Source organism: Miscanthus floridulus, chromosome 7 (genome assembly GCF_019320115.1).
Source record: "Miscanthus floridulus cultivar M001 chromosome 7, ASM1932011v1, whole genome shotgun sequence".
Taxonomy (NCBI): Eukaryota; Viridiplantae; Streptophyta; class Magnoliopsida; order Poales; family Poaceae; genus Miscanthus; species Miscanthus floridulus.
In genome coordinates, this window is record NC_089586.1 from 125290360 (window position 1) to 125310776 (window position 20417).

At 47.2% G+C, this 20417-nt stretch overlaps 1 protein-coding gene across 1 annotated transcript; it reads right to left on the reverse strand.

The window, feature by feature from the left end:
• Window positions 1-13645: 13645 nt before the first annotated feature.
• On the reverse strand, window positions 13646-16704 carry LOC136467858 (serine/threonine-protein kinase RIPK-like). Its single transcript, XM_066466657.1, has 5 exons — window positions 16143-16704; window positions 15914-16049; window positions 15636-15772; window positions 14464-14587; window positions 13646-14381 (listed from the first exon to the last, which is right to left on the reverse strand). The coding sequence occupies exons 1-5, from the start codon at window positions 16515-16517 to the stop codon at window positions 13825-13827; spliced, it is 1329 nt and encodes a 442-aa protein (XP_066322754.1). The 5' UTR covers window positions 16518-16704; the 3' UTR covers window positions 13646-13824.
• Window positions 16705-20417: the final 3713 nt, after the last annotated feature.

The following is a 20417-nucleotide window of genomic DNA, read 5'->3' on the forward strand; positions in this document are numbered from 1 at the left end:
TTACTGCACAATACAAAGCACTATGGAACCTCTTTGGTGGGCACCTGACGCATCAGTGACCCACCACCGGACTAATCCGGTAAGGAACCCAAGGTTCAGTAACCTGAAGCACTTGATCTGATTACCTTCTTGTCCGGTGCTAGCGGACTAATACCTGGCACTACTCATAGAACAGAAAACGACTAATCCGATGCTACCGGAAACCTGCATTCTCAGCTATTTAAACCTACTTTGAGAATGGGTTTGCTTCCAATTATTTTTTGGGTTTTCTCTGATCTACCTAATGCTAAGTTTAACAAGTATGCACCACACCCACTCGGTAGACCCACCTAGATCGTCATGCTGCTAGTTTATATGGCCCTTAATGGTATATCAAAGGAAAAATAAAGTCCTAACTGTACGATGAACATGCTAGGAGGTGGAGAGCCAGAGTTTCTAGCTAACGTGGTTTGTTTCTGATTTTCTATGGGCGATTCACGAGGCCTGCTGTTTTTGACTGACTCGCCGGGACGAAGGCATATGCATGCAAAAGAAAAAGAAAAAAAAAAGCCAATAACAGCTCCAGCCATTTTGCATGGTCAAACGTCAAAACCCTGCGCATTCAAAAGATTTCGCCTTTCCCGGCCCGGATGTGTGTGGTATATTATATATATGCACCGTTCTTCAACCAAATCCCAAACTCGAATCTGTCTTGACTAGAAACTTCGCTCGCTGCCTCGCTGGTTTACGTACATGCTCTAGTTTACGAACACTGTTGGTTAGTTCAAGAAAAGCAAGCGATATGAACAATTATGGCCGCAGAACCCGCTACACCAAGATATCTCAACTAGTCAGAGTGCCCAATCCAATTCTCAAGAGAAGACCAGTGGACCAGCATAGGAAACGCAGGCCATTACCCATTGGTTTTAGATCCAACCATTGCCGGCATGACTGTCACGAAAGTACTAATTGACGGAGGAGCGGGACTCAACATCATCTTTTTAGAAACTCTAAGGAAGATGGGACTATAACTCGCCAGGATGATCACACCAACAAGCAACCTTTTATGACATAGCACCCGGCAAGGCAGCAATGCCACTTGGACAAATCACTCTACCGGTTACCTTTGGGACTCCCTCGAACTACCGCACAGAGTTCATCAAATTTGAAGTCGTAGATTTTGATTCCTCATATCATGCAATTCTTGGGTGCCCATCACTAGCAAAATTCATGGCAATACCGCATTATCCGTACCTGTTGCTTAAGATGCCAGGGCCTAATGGAGTTCTTTCTCTTCGGAGCGATTTAAAGCGCGCATTTGACTGCGACGTACATGCGATCTAAATTGCAGCAAAGACACAGGCAAACGATGGAAGAAAGGAAATAGCCACTATCGCCACAGAAACAAGCCAAGAAGAACAAGAGATACCGACTAAGAAACCAGGCATCCTAGCACTACCAAAAGAAGCCAACATGAAGCAAATCGACCTAGGCACCGATGATCCCACAAAAACAGCAACATCAGTGCCCACCTATCGACAAAATAGGAACTTGCGCTCACCAACTTTCTTCGGCACAACAAGGATATCTTCGCTTGGAAGCCGCCGACATACCAAGAGTCCCAAGAGAGTTGGCTGAGCATAAATTGATATCAATAAAGGCTCCAAGCCTGTGAAGCAATGACTATGATGGATTCTTCTCTCCAATAAGAAGGCAGCGATTAAAAAGGAAATTACAAAACTAATGGCAGCTGGATTCATCAGGGAAATTCTACATCCGGATTGGCTAGCAAACCCAGTTCTGGTACAGAAAAAGAACACAGATGAGTGGCACATGTGTGTTGACTACACAGATCTCAACAAACACTGCCCAAAAGATCCGTTCATGCTACCACGCATTGATCAGATAGTTGATTCAATAGTAGGATCTACCCTATTATCTTTTCTTGATTGCTATTCTAGGTATCACAAGATCGCATTAAAAGAATAGGACCAAAGCAAGACATCTTTTATCACTCCGTTCGACACCTACATGCTACAGGACCATGTCATTGATCCTTAAGAATGCTGGAGCCACTTTACCAAGAGGCCATCCACAACATGCCTCGGTGATCAGGATCGGCTGAAAACGTAGAAAGCACTACGTGGATGATGTGGTTGTAAAAACAAAGAAACCCGATACACTGATTGAAGTATTAAAACCAAACTTTGAGAACCTGAAGATGGTGGAATGTGTAGAAATGAAGCCCAAACAAGTGCGTATCGAAGTTCCCTCAGGACAACTACTCGGATTCTTGGTCAGTCATCTGTGGAATACGAAGCAAGCACCAAGTAAATTTGAACAATAACAGAGATGGGCCCTCCTCGAAGCATCAAAGACGTACAAAACTAACAGGCTGCATGGCAGCACTCAACCATTTCATATCAAGACTCGGCGAAAAAGGGTTGCCTTTCTTTAAACTACTAAGAAGACAAACAAGTTCGAGTGGACGGAAGAAGCCAATAAAGCTTTCAAGAAACTTAAAACATACCTCACCTCCTCACAGTCCTCACACCTCCAAAGAAAGACAAGACATGATGCTATACATTGCAGCAACTACTACTGTAGTCAGCACGGCAATAGTAGTGGAAAGGAAGAAAGGGCACGTGTATAAAGTACAATACCCAGTATACTACATCAGGCAAAGTTCTATCGGAATAAAAAATCCGGTATCCGCATGTGCAAAAACTACTCTATGCCCTACTGATCACTTCACGCAAGCTTCGTCACTATTTTAAAAGCCACAAGATTACCGTGGTAACAGATTTCCCACTAGGAGACATCTTACACAACAAAGACGCAACAGGACGTATATCCAAGTGGGCGGTTGAACTCGGTGCTCTCAACATTGATTTCACCCCGCGGAAAGCAATTAAATCTCAAGCCCTTGCTGATTTTGTTGCCAAATGGACAGAAATTCAACAACCCGTATCGAGCGCAATCCTTGATCATTGGAAGATGTACTTTGATGGATCACTTAAACTAGGCGGAGCTGGGGCGGGTGTCCTCCTAATTCTCCAGATGGAAGACAACTACAGTATGTCCCTCCAGATATTATGGCAAGCCACCAACAATGAAGCAGAATATGAAGCTCTCATACATGGGCTAAGAGTGGCTATTACCCTTGGAATCAAGCGACTACTCATATACGACGATTCAGCAGTAGTCATCAACCAAGTCAACAAAGATTGGGATTGCACCAAAGAAAACATGGGTGCTTACTGTGCTAAAATCCGAAAACTCAAAAAATACTTCCAAGGACTAGAAATTCTATATGTCCTGTGGGATTCCAACATTGCATGCAGCAGATGTTCTTGCCAAGCTTGGATCCGATAGGGCAAAGGTCCCACCTGGTGTATTCATAGAGGAGTTATCAGCTCCTTCTATCAAACAACCCGGTGAGACAACCACAGAACTCACAGCCAAGGGCAACCAGATTCTGATGATCAACACTTCATGGACACATGTTTTCATTGATTACATCAAGAGAATAAGTTGCCAGTGGAAAAACAGTAAGCCACACAAAGTAGTCCGCAGAAGCAAGAATTATGCCCTAGTGGGAGACAAGCTATACAGAAGAGCCGCATCATCAGGAGTACTTCTAAAATGCGTCTCATTTGAAGAAGGCAAACAAATCCTAGACAAAATACACTCAGGCTGCTGTGGAAATCATGTCGCTTCAAGAACACTAGTCGGCAAAGCATTTCGCACAGGTTTCTACTGGCCAACCGCTTTGAAAGACGCAGAAGAACTCGTCAGAAGATGCAAAAGTTGTCAGATGTCGTAAGACAAGCTCATGTGCCAGCCCACAACCTCATCTGCATTCCACCCACTTGGCCTTTCTCCTGCTGGGGCTGGATCAAGTGGGACCTCTCAAGAAAGCAAAGGGTGGTTTCGAGTACATCTTTGTAGCAATCGACAAGTTCACCAAGTGGATCGAATACAAACCACTCGCAAAATACAGCGCAACCAAAGCGGTCGAGTTCATCCAAGATATTATGCACCGTTTTGGCATGCCCAATCGAATCATAACAAACTTGGGTTCTCCCTTCACAGCTACAGAATTCAAAAGTTGGGCACATGATTGTGGCTTCAGTATAGATTACGCATCAGTCGCACATCCAGAAGCCAACGGACAGGTAGAAAGGGCTAATGGACTCATACTAGCCGGATTAAAACCAAGACTGTATGAAGAACTAGTAGACTATGGTCAAAATGGATCGAAGAATTACCCAAAGTTGTATGGGGGCTACGAACTCAAATAAGCAGAGCCACCGGATACTCACCCTTCTTCCTGGTATATGGATTAGAAGCCGTACTACCCATAGACCTGATCTGGATGTCATCAAGGATAGAACAATACGACGAAGGAGAAGCAGAACACACCCGAAGATTAGAAGTCGACAGCACAGAAGAAGTTAGAGTAAATGCTACCCTGCAATCAGTGAAATACCTCCAAGGACTAAGGCGCCACTATAACAAGAATACACAGTCTCGATCATTATAAGTCGAAGACCTAGCACTAAGAAGAATACAAAAAACCGATGGACGACACAAACTACTCAGCCCATAGGAAGGTTCTTTTATCATCGCAAAAGTCATCGGACCAGGCACATACAAGCTCATAACTGAAGATGGAAAAGAAGTCAACAATACATGGCACATCAGTCAGCTACGAAGATTCTACACATAAAAACAACTCAAGGGAGAATATGTATACAAGACACAAGAGGTCAACGTTCATGATCAACAAGATACCTCAATGTATCATTGTAACACATCAATAATCATGATCAATAAAGATGATTATCTCTCAACAAACATATGTCTCATGGCTCTATCCGAGTTGTTTCCTAAATGCAAATGGCTGAAAATACGCCTGAGCATCCCGGTTGAGAGCAAAATAGTTGAAAAGACACTTGAGCCCGCCGATGAGGGTAGCTAACAAGCTAACACCCGAAATAAAATGCAAATAGCTGAAAAGACGCCTGAGCATCCCGTCCGAGAGCAAAATAGTTGAAAAGACACTTGAGCCCGCCGATGAGGGTAGCTAACAAGCTAACACCCGAAATAAAATACAAAATGGCTAAAAAGACGCCTGAGCATCCCGGCCGAGAGCAAAATAGTTGAGAAGACACTTGAGCCCGCCGATGAGGGTAGCTAACAAGCTAACACCCAAAATAAATTACAAAATGGCTGAAAAGACACCTGAGCATCCCGGCCGAGAGCAAAATAGCTGAAAAGACGCTTGAGCCCGCTGATGAGGGTAGCTAACAAGCTAGAACCTGAAATAAAATCAAAACGACTGGAACTAAGCCTAGGCATAAACCAGAGCAATATCAAAAGCAAGACCCTCTAGCTACTTGCACCAAATAGCAAGAGGCTTGGGGGCTAGAACGCAAAGATCTACATATGACGAGTCGTTTACAACTCAACGGATCAAGAAAGGTCATCAACACAAAGATCTACATATAACGAGTTGTTTACAGGGCATAAGAGAAGGCCAGACAAGCACTCGACAGATCAAGAAAGGTCGTCAACACAAAGATCTATATATAACGATTTGTTTACTCAAACAGAAAAGTACTCGACAAATCATCCGAGGAATAAGCAGGGCATTTAGGCAAAGAAGACATCAACAAAAAAGACCTTCATTCAAAAAAGAAGTATAATATCATATTACAAGGCTTGGGCATAAAAGTTGAGTACATCAAGCCTCATCATCAGGAGAAGGGAGAACGATATTAAGATTATCTACTATCCTACTAGCCAAGTCTTCAACTTCTGGCTCCATCCTCTCAACAACATCAATGTATTCTTGACTATCAAATTCCTCTGTTATCTTGAACAAAGGAGCCGCTGGAGCAAGAACCCGAACTTGGGCCAGAACATTCTTGATACACAGTTGAGCGCACCTCTTCACAAACTCTTGGAAATGAGTCAGAATTCGAGGAATCAACTAAGCCCAAGATTGCCCATCATCCGCTGGAGTTCGAAGAACATTGGCTACTGAATGAAAGGATTTCCACAAAGCCTCCTAGTTTTCAGTAGCCATCGCCAACCTGCCAGACAAGTCTTCAATGGTTTTCTGGGCCTGCACAAGATCTCTATCAGCTCTACGCCTAATAAACTTAGCAAGCGCAAGCTCCTCTTTAGCATGAGTAATTACCTCCTCAGCCTTATTGTGACTTGTACGAACGAGAGTCTTCATTTCTTCAACGCCCTCTGAGAGCTTCTGCTTTTCAACCCGGAGAGCTGGACGAAGCAGCAAACAACAAGTCAGCAGAAAGGAAAGTTTGAACACAAAAAGAAACAAAAGCAACCCTCAATACCATTGCACTCCTTCTTCACAGCCTCCAAGTCCTTCACGGCCTTCGAGTTCTTTTGAGCCTCCTGAAGAGCGGCATCCCTCTACTTCTCGATTTCAACAGCCTGGGCACGAAGAGATTTTTCTTCATCCTGATGCGTTTGACGCTCAGCCTCCATCTCGGCCTAGAGGAGATCAAGATTAGCTTTCAGGGTGCTCACTTCTGAAGACAACTTTTTCTCGTTTTCAGACGAGAAAAAGAAGTCGGTATGATCATGAGAGAAGGACTGAGCAAAAAGATACAAAGAAAAACAAAGGATATGGACCAAAGAAAAGCGAACATCCAAAGAAGGAATGATGAAAAAGCTTACCTGGAGCTTTTCTCCAAAAGAAGTCGCAAGGGACGACAAGTTTCCCCCGGTAGCAGTTAATTCCGATAGCCGATGAGTGGCATCGAACTGCTGCACCACATCATCAGCAGAAGGCGGACCGCTGGAGGCAAGAGAAGGAGAAGGGGAGGCCGGCCAAAGTGAAGAAGGAACGACCAGAGTGACCTCCCGAGAAGCCGAGGCCAATTCCTCAGAAGGACCCGACGCAATGGCCACGGTCATCTTCAGGGCAGCCAAGTCTGCAGCAGCACCATCGCCAGAAAGCTTCGTAGCCCCCGCAGCCACTTCACCAACAGTACGATACGAGTCCTGAGGCTTGGTACTCGGTGGCATGATGGAGGGCTGAGAAGAAGTCGACAAAGAAGCGAGAGAAGACGAAGGACTGAAAATTGATAAAAGAAATCGCCGATGAGAACCAAAAAAAAGGAGAACAGAAGCAAAAAGATGAAGCCAGAATCTACTCACCCAGCCACCTTCTTCCTCACAAAGCCAAAAGAAGACCTCGTAGGGGGGACCACGGCAGCAAAAACATCCCCGCCACTTGGCGACAGGAGCGGTATAGCCGATACCGGAGCCCTGGAAGAAGCTGGGGCTAGAGCCGCAGAAGAACTCGGCACCAGAGGTGCGGAAGAGCTCGGTGCCAAAGCTACCAAAGAACTCAACACCGGGGCTTTAGAAGAAGCCAATGCGGGAGCCTCAGAAGAACCCATACCAGACGTCCGGTTACTTTAGAAAGATCAAGACTAAAAGTCAAGACAAAGAGGAGAAATTCAATGGAAGGGGAATATGAAAACAACTCACCGCTGCATGATGAGGGGTACTTCATCATCCTCTTCCCCCTCGGTCTCAACCAAGGCCACCAGAGCACCCGCTGAAAAAAGAATAAAAGTAATCGGTTCAAGACAAAAACAAGAAAACAAAGGGACAAAGAGTATAAAATATGCTCACCTAAGAGCATGCTAGCTACAACTGGAGTACCTAGAAGAGTACTTGGCTTGCGAGACTTCTTGGAAACAGGTAGGCCAGATGAAGACCCATCCGTTCGCCCCCTCTTCGAGACACTATGAGGACCGCGAGGGACTAGACAAGGAACATATTATTCATATACATCAACAAATCCAGAAGAAACCCCAGGAAGCACTGTGGAGATTGGGAACTTACTGGTTGCGGAAGCTCCAGCAAGTTTCTCCCCAGTTTTCGCCACGGCAGGGAGAATATCAAGAGGGATCGGGTCAACAAAGTTGCACCCAAGCTCCTATGAAAAAGAATAAAACAATAAGATAGGGAAAAGTTAAAATAAAATGGATACAACAAGAATACATAAAGCACCCAAACAAAGAGAAAAACAACTTACAGCTGGAGGCGGATTGTTGGCAGAGAACTCAGAGACAGTGAGCGGGACAATGCTAGCTCCTTTCAGCATCTTCTGGAGATGCTCGAGTACCTCCTCATTGATCAGTTCAAGAGCTAGAACCATGCGGGAAGGATCCTCAGCCCTAGAGTACTTGAAGCCGAGGTGCTCTCGCTCCTTCAAAGGCTGAACTCGGCGACGAAGAAAACTCGAAACAATACCGAAACCTGTTAAACCCTGCTGTTTCAGCATGCTAATCCTATCAAGGAATGGCTGGATTACCTGGACCTCAGCAGGCGACACAGGGTTCTTATCCCATCGGTCATTAACCATGGGACCAGATCCAGAATGGACAGCAAGGGAAGGGATCAGATTGGTGGCATAAAACCAGTCGGCACACCAATCTCTTACAGAATCGACCAGGTCATAGTTAAAGAACTTGCTCTTAAGACCCTGGCGAAATTGGATCCCACAACCACCAAGAACACTGGTTTCATCATGGCGGGGTTGGGGTTTCAGGTGAAAGAAGTAACGAAACAGAGAAAGAGAAGGGGGGATTCCAAGGAAAGCTTCGCATAGATGAACAAAAACAGAAAGGTAGAGAACTGCATTAGGAGCAAGATGGTTCAAACAAATCCCAAAATAGCTGAGAAATTGATGAAGAAAAGTAGAGGCAGGAAGGCAAAGTCCAGCGTGAATGAAAGAGACAAAAAGAATGATCTCACTAGGACCTGGAGCAGAGACCCGGTGCTCGCCTGGAACTCTCCATTCAACAAAAGCCTTGCTCTAGATCAAGCCATCGTTGACAAGCTTGCGGAGCTGCTCTTCGGTGGTGGTCGGAGTCGGCCAAGACTTCTGGGCGGCCCTCATGGCAATAAACTCCTAATTCTCGATCACGAAGAGTGATGACTCCTCGTCCACGAAAGAAGACTGGGACTTACTTGCAGTTTTCTTCTTACCCATGAACTAACAGAGGCAAAAAGCAATTAGGGGAAAAGAAGGCCTAGACAGCAGCGCTAAAGACGATGGCGGCAATGGCGATGGCGGATGACTGAGAGCTAGGGTTTGAAGGAAGGAGAAAGGCAATAAAGAAAAAGAAGATGAAGGGTCCTTAAATAGATTTTATAGCGTTAAAAATGGCCCACTAGGCCCGTTAAAGCACCGTGTGAGAACGCAACGGTCCATTTACCGACATAGCTAAAATGACAGAGGGCACAAATCCACACAACGGTACAATTCAACGGGTAGATTTCAGACTTATCCATCCAGCACTACTGTGGAGTTATCGAATAACTGCAAGAACAACCCGTCAACAAAGAAGAAAAGAAGGGCAACTTCACAAGGAACATAGGAACTCGGTTCTTACGGAAAGAACTCGAGAATATCATGAACAACCAGGACTACAGCAGAAAAGTAAATAACAACTCAAAAGACAAGATTCTTTCCATTACAAGCGACTTCAAAAATAGAAGATTACAAATCTTACAAGACCCAACGTACTTGGTACCATAAAAAGCAAAGTAGCAAAGAAGAACACGGACACGGTTGGGCTCTGGAACGACTATGTGTCCCAAATTGCTACTCAGAAGGACAAACCACCATCGGCTATACTGTTTTCTTCAAAGGACGGATGCAGTGCATCCAAGGCGGAAATCAGCAGCACGGCAGGACAACATGGAGCAGAGAAGGCCAGCAGGCATCTGTCTACCCAAGAGCGATGTGATGCTGGATATAGTGTTGATCTACACCGGACAGTCTCAAGACAGGCGACGAGGATCAACCCAGAACTACCAGATGAAGGAACGAAGTCTACATCACAAGACTTCCTCCAACTACCACCACGTATATCTTGGTACATTGCTGCTGCGGGATTAGCCTACCTCTAATCCCTATCACAAGATTTCCTCTAGCTACAACAAGACACACAGGAACTACAAAACACGCCCGGGGGCTGTTCTACTTCACAAACTACCATGTTAAAGATCATAAAGGCTTCAACAGAATGTTCAATGGATGAAAACTAGCACTCCGGGAGGGTATTTATAGATCAAAGGAGCGGTGCACATGGACTAGGAGTACCAACAAAATAAGCCTAGCAAAGGACACAGTGAAAAGACAGGACTCAATAATGGAAGACTCAGGTGAGAAGGAACAGTACTCGAAGACGGGCATATTCGGAAGAATATACCGACACAGTACAACCCGTGAACGAAAGACATTTACACTCAACCATCACCATACAACTACATCTGACAAACAGCAGACTACCGGAGGATACGCCAAAACTCTGCTTCTGAATTCCTCCTGAACAAAACAACCCGGATATATGCTCGAGGGCTGCAAAAGGAGAGGTATACAATTCTAGCGAACAACTCAGATTCAAGACCCTCCAACTTTTTATTCCAAATAGCAAGAGGCTCGGGGGCTACACTCAGTGCATGCACTTTTTTCTCCAAAAAAGCGCACATCACTCAGAAAACTTCTTCAAGCAACAATTTTTCAAAACAACATAAGATTCAAGACCCTCCAGCTCCTTGTTCCAAATAGCAAGAGGCTCGGGGGCTACACTCAGTGAGTACGTTTTTTCCTTCGAAAAAGCACACGTCACCAAGAAGACTTCTTCAAGACAAAGCTACTTCAAGGACTCCTGACCAAAAGAAGCCGGATCGAGCTATATCTGAGTTCTTTTAAAAGAACCCGGGTATACGCTCGGGAGCCTTTCAACAAAGAATCCGTACGATTTCAAGAAAAGACCCTCAAGCTCCTTGTTCCAAATAGCCAGAGGCTCGGGGGCTACATCCAAATAGGAGTACTTTTTTCTTCAAAAAGATACGCAATCACGCAAAGATCTCATGAAGCGCTGCATGGTTTCGCTCGAGAAAGCACTCGGACAACGCTTGTTCCTACTTAACGAGGCTTGAAGGAACAAAACGAGGCTTCCAGAACTCAACCGTGAAGTGCTCAGGGGCTTGTCGGTACAGGACCCACGGGATACCCCGCAAGGAAGGGAGAAGACCTAGTCTAATTAGGACTCTTCTCCTGTAATCTTAGTAGCAGTATTACTCTGTAATCCTACTAGGAACTCTCATTGTAAATCGACTAAGACTCTGGCCTCCTAACTATATAAAGGAGGGCAGAGCTTCTTAGATTAGAGAGAGTTCAACAGAACAATTGTACGATACAACGCTTCATAATCAATCCAACACAAAGGCAAACACCGACTGGACGTAGGTCTATTACTCGATCTGCGATCGAGGGCCTGAACCAGGCTAAATTTACTGTCTCTTGCGTTAACCATCGAGTTCTACATACGCTGAAACCTGAACATACTGCCCCGGGTACCCCCGTGGTAGGCTATCGGTGGTCGAACATCGACAGAAGCCTCGTCGTCCGGTGCAAGAAAGCCAATAAACTGAGCCACCAGCTCCCTCCAGTTATCGTTGTCAACTATTCCTGTCACTAGAAGTCCCCCCAACCGAAGGCCTAAAATAGCCTTCACATCCTGCATGGTCAAGATCATCTCGCCACAAGGTAGGTGGAACATGTGGGTCTCAGGCCTCCACCTGTTATAAGAATAGAACGACTGTTAGTTGCCTCAAATTTATTACAACAAAGTTTACGTACAAAGAATGCACTCGCACCTGTCTACAGCTGCAGTAAGTAGTGCTGGATCAAGAGGCGGAAGACCGTGGTTGACAACATAGACAAGCTCGAGGAAGTCGGCACGCCGTATGTACGGCGCATAATGCCCGTCTCACTGGTGCGCCCTGGTGTGCGTGTGGGGCCTCAAAGTAGGCAAGGCCACCTCTACGTCGTTGTCACTCAAGATGTGTACTCGTTGTTGGTCGTCGTACTCCACCTCAAGAATAGAATACAACGGGTGCTGCGTGTAAGGGGCCATCCTGTTATAAATTGATAAACAAAGCGTTAGAGTATTCAAATTAATAAAATTCAAATTAATATTATGTAGTATTGCAAAATTTGAACTACTTGTTATGCAATATGAAAGCACATGTATATATTCAAAGTAAAATTAACAGACATATCACGCACCAGTAACATAAACAACTTCATTAGGAATATAAGCATTTAACGAAACTTCATGAAGTCATCAAAATCAACGTATCACGCACTAGTAAGTACCGACATTTATAAACTAGTATCTATACCCAAAATTCCTAACTAAATAACTAACTATAAACTAAATAATAAATACCTAATCAATCCCTAAACCTAAAATCCTAACCTCAAACATAAAAACTACCTACGTAAATCACAAACAAATTCACTAACCTAACTATCCTAAATCACTAACCATCATAAATCAATAACAATCATGAAACCCTAACTATCATATATTACTAATTATCCTAAATCACTAATTATCCTAAAACAATAATAATCAAAAAAATATGAAATCGAGAGGGAGGTGCCTTAGGAGCGGGCGGCCTTAACGCACTGGCGTTCGTGGCGCGGCGGGCGCTGCGCGGCGGCGGCGCATGTACGGCTGGCGGCGAGCGGGCAGGCAGGGGGGCGTGCGGGCGAGCGGGGAGGGGGGGCTCGCTCGCGAGTCGCGATATTTATTTGGCCCAGCCGCGTCATGCTCCGTGACGTGGCACTGCCGCGCCAAGATCGGTGGCGCGGCAGAGCCCTGCTACGTCAACGATCACGATTCCGGTCGTCGCCACGTTAGACCTCTGCCGCGCCACCATGCATGGCGCGTCATAGGCATTTGTCCGCGCCAGGGCAATAGGCGCGGCCAAAAGTATTAGTTTTAAAAAAAACCCGACCGTGTTAGATTTAAAATTAGTTTTCAAAAAATGTTAAAATAAAAAAATCCCACCTCCGTGTTGGCGAGGTGCGCTCACGGGAAGTTCTTTTGACCATTTTCGATTTTCTCCCCTTATATATAAAATCGGGGTTTTTTATACCTTTAGCTTTAAAAAACGTTTATTTTTATGTCCTAGATGGTTTTGATAGCAGTTTTTTTTTTTTTGACGTAGTGGCACATCATAAAAAAGAGGTAAATCGGATTACGTTGCTACGTCGTAAAGGTAGTTTTCAAAAATTTGTCCAATTTTTTTTCTTCAAAAAGTGTTTAATTAAAAATCCTAAAATCAATTTTGGTCAGCAGGGAATATTAGTTCAGTCTCTTATTTTTTTTCCACGAACCAAACAATAGATTGAAGCTAAAAGTCGATTTTCCACTCCAATTCCCTTCGTTAACTGCCAATCTCTAAGAGCCTCTCTAAATCTCACTATCTAAATCATCACTGAGAGGGTTATTTGCATAAAAATTATTTTTCATATCTTTTCTATCTCCAACAGTTTTTCTAAATCTCGTACGCAGTCTAGAGAGTTATTCTCGTCTTCTATTTTTTGGCTAGCGAAAAATTCAGAATAGAAGATGGCTATATCTGGATAACCAATTAGAGAAACGGTTGAAGGCTAGTCTTTCGTCAAAATCTCTATTCCTAATATTTTGGAAGCAAATAGAGTCTTTTGGAGATACTCTTTCCTGTAGTCGCCAAATGCATCTCTAAAAATCTGCGAAACAACTCACAACTTTATTCCCGGAATCCCGGTTATCCGGAGGAGGATTACCAAGGAAATGAATCAACGAACAAATTAATTTGGGTTACACGTTGCTGATACTGAAACTATGTACACTTGACAATCTTTTTCGTCGGGAAGGGAACAAATATACACAAGCTGCTGACACGTACGGATGCATCGACGGCTGCGCACAGCGCATGCACCTAGGCTCCCCTGTCCCTGCTCTGCTTGGGCGAAGAGCTCCCGTGCTCCGCCACGGAGCTCGCGTACCGTTGGTTGGCCGCCGTCCGCAGCTCGCCCTCGGCGTGCACGGCCGACGCGAGGCACTTCTTCCTGGCACTGGCAGCGGCCGCCGCGGGGCCGTCCGCCGCCTCGTCGGCGGCCTTGCTGTTGTCGTCGGACTCGGGCTCGGGCGGGACCGTGTACACGAAGGGTCCCGCGGGCACGTCGCTGCACACGGCGAGCAGCGGCTCGAGCGCGTCGACGACGTCGCGCATGGTGGGGCGGGACTTGGGTACGCTGTGGAGGCAGTGGTAGGCGACCATGGCGGCCTTGTGCGCGGCCTTTGCGGAGTAGTGGCCGTCCAGGCTGGGGTCCATCACCCGGTGCAGCCGCTCCGGGTGGCGCAGGTACGGGCGCGCCCAGTCCACCAGGTGCTGCTCCCGCCCGCGCCGCCGCTTGTCCACGCAGCGCCGCCCCGACAGCAGCTCCAGGAGCACCACACCGAAGCTGTACACGTCGCTCTTCGCCGTCAGGTGCCCTATGCATGCGTTGCATGGTTAACCGAGAAGGAGAGCATGCGTACGCATGGTGTGTCTGCGACGTGAGTTAACGTAACGTACCGGTGAGAATGTACTCCGGCGCGGCGTAGCCGTGTGTCCCCATGACACGGGTGGTTACGTGGGTGTCGTCGCCCTGTGGGCCCTCCTTGGCCAGGCCAAAGTCTGAGAGCTTTGCCGTGTAATCCTGCCATATATACACAGAAAAGAAATAGGAGTACGTCTTTCAGTCTACCCGAAAAAGGGAAAGCATATCGTTTAATAGTCAGTTTAGCCGCCGCAATGTTGATACTTGCATATCGTTTTGCTTCGACTGATATGATATCCTAGACATGGGTACGTGTCAGGTCGATGCGTGTTCGCTAGTAACACACACGTACACTGATTCGGTGATTCTGTGTCGGAGTTTTATGCTTGCAGGCGTGTGCATATTGATATCAGGAGCATTCTACTAGTCTGGGAAAAGCTCGAATCGAAGGGCTCTCTGTTGCCATTTTTGAGGTTATCATAAAGTCAGGATCGAGAAGAGTGTTGGGCATATCAAGTACAACGACTACTCCGTCCGTACTGTCCAGGCTTCGAGCTGCTACTACGATCGTCTAGCCTACGACAAATCGACAAGGCAACAAAACAACCGATTTTGTTTCGTCCGCGGTCGAGCTCGGGCCGGGATGCACCAACTAATTGGAAAAGCCTAAAATAACAGGAACATTAATTAATGGTGACGTTATTGGTCCTGTTCGTTTCTCTCATAATCCGTCTTTTTCAGTTTGTTTTTTCGTCAGAACAATGTTTTTTCTCACAACAAATCAGTCGGAATAGTGTTTCGGTTTGTTTTTTTAGCGAAGCGAATGGGGCCATTATTGTTGTCACATTCGGTAGAAGTAAACGAATCAGAAAGGACACCCATTCCTTATTAGTAGTCATTTGCTTGATTTTTTTGTACCGTTTGATAATTATTATTGTTTTTATAAGCTGGCTGCCACACCACAGATATATAAGCATTGTGGAATTGAACCCTCGATCGATCTGGATCAGATGGGTATATCTCTGGGTGTGTACGACAGAGATTGGCCAACTAGTTGAAAAATAAAACTTGGTGGCATGATGTAGTAGTTCCTGGCGTCAGCAAAGAGCCAAGAATTCCTTGGGATTAAAGCAAGCTAATAAATACTCAGCGAACTAGTCGTCGTCGTCGGCAAAGGACCAGGCAAGGCATGCATGGAGGCACTCACGGAGTCGAGCAGGATGTTGGAGGCCTTGAAGTCGCGGTAGATGACGGGCGTGTCGGCCTCGTGCAGGAACGCCAGCCCCTTAGCGGCGCCCACCGCGATCTTCAGCCGCGTGCACCACGGCAAGGTCGACAGCAGATCTGCATTGCATGCATGCATGCGCGGGTGGATCGATCAGTCCCAGCAGGTGTAACACGTAGTACTAGCTAAGAACACACACGCCATACTGGAGTGGTAGTTAGTAATAAGTAACGATCGATCGAGGGTGCTAGGTAGCTTACTCTTGAAGAGGTGGTGCTCGAGGCTGCCTCTCGCCATGTACTCGTACACGAGCATCCTCTGCTCGTCCTGGCAGCCGTACCCGATGAGCTTCACCAGATGCGGATGCCTCAACATCCCCAGGTACACCACCTCCGCCTGCAGCAAGCATCGATCGTACGTAATTAGTGCGTCGTGCCCGATCCATTCAAATAAAATGCAGCCGGACCCGGCGTGCGCACGTATACGTACCAGCCACTCGCGGTGGCCCTGCGGCCCGTCGGCGTCGAGGTACTTGACGGCGACGTGCTGCGGCTGGATCTCCCCGGGCCGGAGCCGCCCGTCGAGGAAGCCCTTGTAGACGGGGCCGAACCCGCCCTCGCCGATGAAGTTGCTGCTAGAGAGGCCCCGCGTGGCGGCCCTCAGCTCCGCCTGCGTGAAGGCGTGCAGGCCCGAGGACGCCAGCGTCCGCGACAGGTCGTCCAGCGACAGCGACCGCAGCCGCGCCGTCGCGCTCCGCATCCGCCGCACCGCCTTCTTCTTCTGCTGCTGCCTCTCGTCCCCGCTCTCGCTTCCGGCCGCCGGCGGCGGCTCCGACCCCACGAAGCAACTGAACAGCATCCTCATGCCGCGTGATGCCCTGATCGATCGAGTAGTAAGCCTCGGTTCGGTCGCCTTCGGTGCCTTCTTGGCTTCTTACCCCGCGCTCGCTCGCTCGCTGCGCCGGCCGGCCGGTGCAGTTCTTGAGATCGATCGAATGCTACAGGAGGGTTGGATGGTTTGACACGAGGCGTGTGGGGAACTGGGGATTATATAGCGAGGAGCAGAGCGGGCAGCCGGGCACTGAGCGGCGGGCGCGGGGGCGACGATTTGTCTCTGCGCGGGCGCGGGTGCGGGTGGTTGGTTAGTTGGGGCCGGTGGAGGACTGGAGCCTGGAGAGAGGCGTCGTCTCGTCTGAAACGGCCGTTTTGACCGGACCCGGCTGGAGGCCGATGGGAGTGCTAGCACTAGCCAGCGCGGCGCTGGTGGTTTCGTGTCCGAGCCGAGGACTGGGCTCGATCGCGCGCGCACGCGCGGTGATTCCAGTCCTGGGAACCAATACCCGTGGCCGTGTGTGCGTTAGTAAGGGGACTGTGACTTTTTCTTTGCCAACGAGGGATCGAGCTATAACGGGAAGGTGAATGCGACATCGCTATACGAAAACAGAAATGCTAATGGGATGACCGAGTGTTTTAGAGTCCGGTGACACACAAATTTCTGACGGTTGGATCTTACGTCGCTCGCATCTCGCCCACCGACCCAGCCGCATCGCTCGCACCGCACCCAGGCCATCGCTCGCACCCGCACAAGCACGTGCCCGCCGCCGTCGCCGCCTCGAAGGAACCCCGCGCTGGTCGTTGCTTCCCCGCCGGCCGCTGCTCCCTCCGCCGCCGCCCCAGCCCGGCCGCCTCCCGCAGGCCGGCCGTTGCTCCCTCTGCCGCCTCCCCAAGGTCGCGCCCTGCTCCCTCCTCTTCCTCCTCCTCTTCTTTTTCCTCCTCCTAGATCTGTGTCGACCGGAGCCAAAGACGACAACGGCAGTGGCTAGGGTTCCAGCGAGCCTCTCCCCTAAATTTTGTCCTTGTCCTTTTATAGAAAAAAAATATTTCTTGTAATTTGTGATTTGCGATTTGTGCCAAGGAGTAACGGGGGAGAGGCGGGCCGCACACAGGCAGCTAGGTGAGCGCCGGCGGCGGAGCGCTCGCCGGGCAGCAGGGGCCGGAGCTGGAGTGGCACCGGAGGTAGAAGAAGAGCTGTAGGCGTTGGATCTTCATGTACGGTCGAAAAAAAAATCATGTGTTGAAACTGGATGAAAGACCTAAAAGGCAGGTAGACAGACTCTAGGAAAAACGACGTCGCGGACGCGAGACAATTGAAACGTTCCGTTTTTGGCGTCCGCCAGTATTTTTGGATTTCGATGATTCGGAAGGATGGGATGGCCGAGACTGGAATGGATTGCCATGGGGATTTTTGCATCGCATGACGCCACCCTTTGCCAAGACATGCTATCATTACACCACACCAGCACGGCAGCGCCACACCCCACCACCACCTGGCCCAGCATCCAAAGAAGCTTCTTTCACAAGAGACAAAGACCGGTTCGTTTTTTTATTCGGTGTTCCTGCGTTCCAAAAGTGTCCTGGGTACGAGAAGAGCAGGTGGCTGGGGCTGGGGGTTTGTAATAGATCATTAAGGAATGGTGGTTCAGGCTGGAGCATGGTGCTCACTGAACCGTCTGAACCTGATGGATGCTTTCCATGCGTGCAGAGCTTGTAGGAAAAAATTTATATGGGTGTCGCATAAAATGCTCCGTGCGACATACTCTGCGTGGTCCACGCTGGCCCCACCTGCAGCAAGGCGAGCGGAGCAGTTCCATGCCACTTCGCCGCATATCACGCGACCAGGCGGCGTCTCGCACAGACGTCTCTATGTGACGGTGTCGCATACAAATTTTTTTCCGAGCTTGTAGGTCTGATGCGTGTTCTGACTTGGGAGCACTATCGTATCGTCGCTCTAGTCCCTAACTCTCTATGCATCGGCGTGCATGGCTGGCTAACGATATGGAGGCGCTCGTGCTCACTGTGCAATCAACGACAGGCCGGATCCACGAGCACGAGCACATGCGGTCATGCATCGTCAACCAGCAGGAATCCAGGAAGCCCGGAAGGGAGGAAGGCACACGGCCTGCGCCTGCAGCCCGGCCCGCGCGCGTGCTCCACCAACCCCATCATGCACATGCATGCAAAGCCATGGCAAGCAAGCAATCAGCAACTTCTGTAGCGTCTCGCTTGTTAGATACGCCCGCCTACCTGCCCTGCAACTGGAGCAGTCAGCAGCCGCGACGATTAGACCCGGAAGAAGACAGGCCGGCCGGCGGCTGCGACGAGCGAGCACCTCACACCTGTACCTGCCAGCCGGCTGCCGCGTCGCGTAGCGGCGTAGCTAGCGTTGGCATGATGGGTGTGGTGACGACGAGGGCATCCATGCATGCATGATTGCCTTGCCTCTCCAAGAAGTTTGATTAGAAGCATCCTAGATTCCTAGTGTACAAACTAATGTTCTCGTTTGAGCTCGTACGATGTGATCTGATCTCTGACGACCGAAGAAGAACCAGGCGTGCATGTGCCAAGGAATCTTTTTGCTGCAATAAATCGTTGGCAGAACCTTTGGAACCCGATCGGTTTGTTTTCTAGGGCCTTGTTTAGACGTAAATAAAAAAAATAACTAATTACATAGTTTGATTATAAATTACGAGACGAATCTTTTGAGCCTAGTTAGGCTATGATTGGACAATAATTGTCAAATACAAACGAAAGTGTTACAGTGCCAAATACTGATTCCTAACCCCATTCTAAACAAGGCCTAGGATTCGGACTAATTACAATGTCGAATCATATATAGGCCCCATTCCTTTCGTTGAAAAATTCAAGTCAAAATATTGTTTCGACTGATTTATTTTGAGAAAAAAATATTATTCAAATTAAAAAACTAAAAAATACAGATTATAAAAAGAAACGAACGGGGCAGGGGCATAGTCTCTGGATTTATAACAATAATGCAGGCGCGCGCCAACCAACCCCTCCACGAGAAGAGGGAGTGTATACGTACTATAGTACTATACTATCATTAGAGGTACGGTTTATTTATTTCTAGCTGACAGTAGTACTACTACATATTTCTACTATTCCTAGACAGCAGGTACGGACGTGACCCTGCCTAACCACTACTGAACACTGCGCCTGGGTTCGCAGGTACCGCCTCCTAAGTCATTCCAGGAATCTAGAAGGGTCAAAGAATTTTAAATTTGATTAAAATTATAGAGAAAATTATAAAGATTTATAACATCAAATAAATATACTATAAAACTATAATTAATTAAAAAGCTAATGATATTTAGTTAGCATCGTAAATGTTATTATCTTATCATATAATTTTGGTCAAACTTGGAGATGGTTTGACTCTCCGAGATTTTTGGAATAATTTATAATTTGGGATAGAGGGAGTATAAGTTTCCACCGACAGCATGTTTTGGATTTCTAGTTACGGCTTTACTAACCACTGGTGTGCAAAGCCAATAAAATTGGTAACATTTCACTGGCTTCGGCATGATAACAGTTAGCATAAATCTATTTACATTGATGGTTGGATGCTGATTTACACTAGTGGCATACTTACACAAAACGCCAGTGTAAATGATTTACGCAGGCAGTTTATGTAATATAATCATGCTTTATTAACTTATTTTTAGAGACGGCTCTTTAGCATAAAAGCATTTGTAAAAATATTTTTAAAAATTTAAATGTTCCCACCATATTGGTACCAAGTATGATCACATTCAAATTCAAGTAGACATCACAGAAAATTATAACAACAATTTGAAATATAGATCACAAGCAAACATAATTCCATGTATCCACAAACAAGTACATATTCCGTGTACCATATAGACTGTGGCCATCCATCATATATACATATACGCCCAAGAGACTA

Coding starts and splice junctions, on each gene's coding strand:
- LOC136467858 (XM_066466657.1), bottom strand. CDS start 16,517: ATGAGGATGCTGTTCAGTTGCTTCGTGGGGTCGGAGCCGCCGCCGGCG. Junction 15,773..15,913: donor CGAGCACCACCTCTTCAAGA/GTAAGCTACCTA, acceptor CATGCAATGCAG/ATCTGCTGTCGACCTTGCCG. Junction 14,588..15,635: donor CCAACATCCTGCTCGACTCC/GTGAGTGCCTCC, acceptor TATATATGGCAG/GATTACACGGCAAAGCTCTC.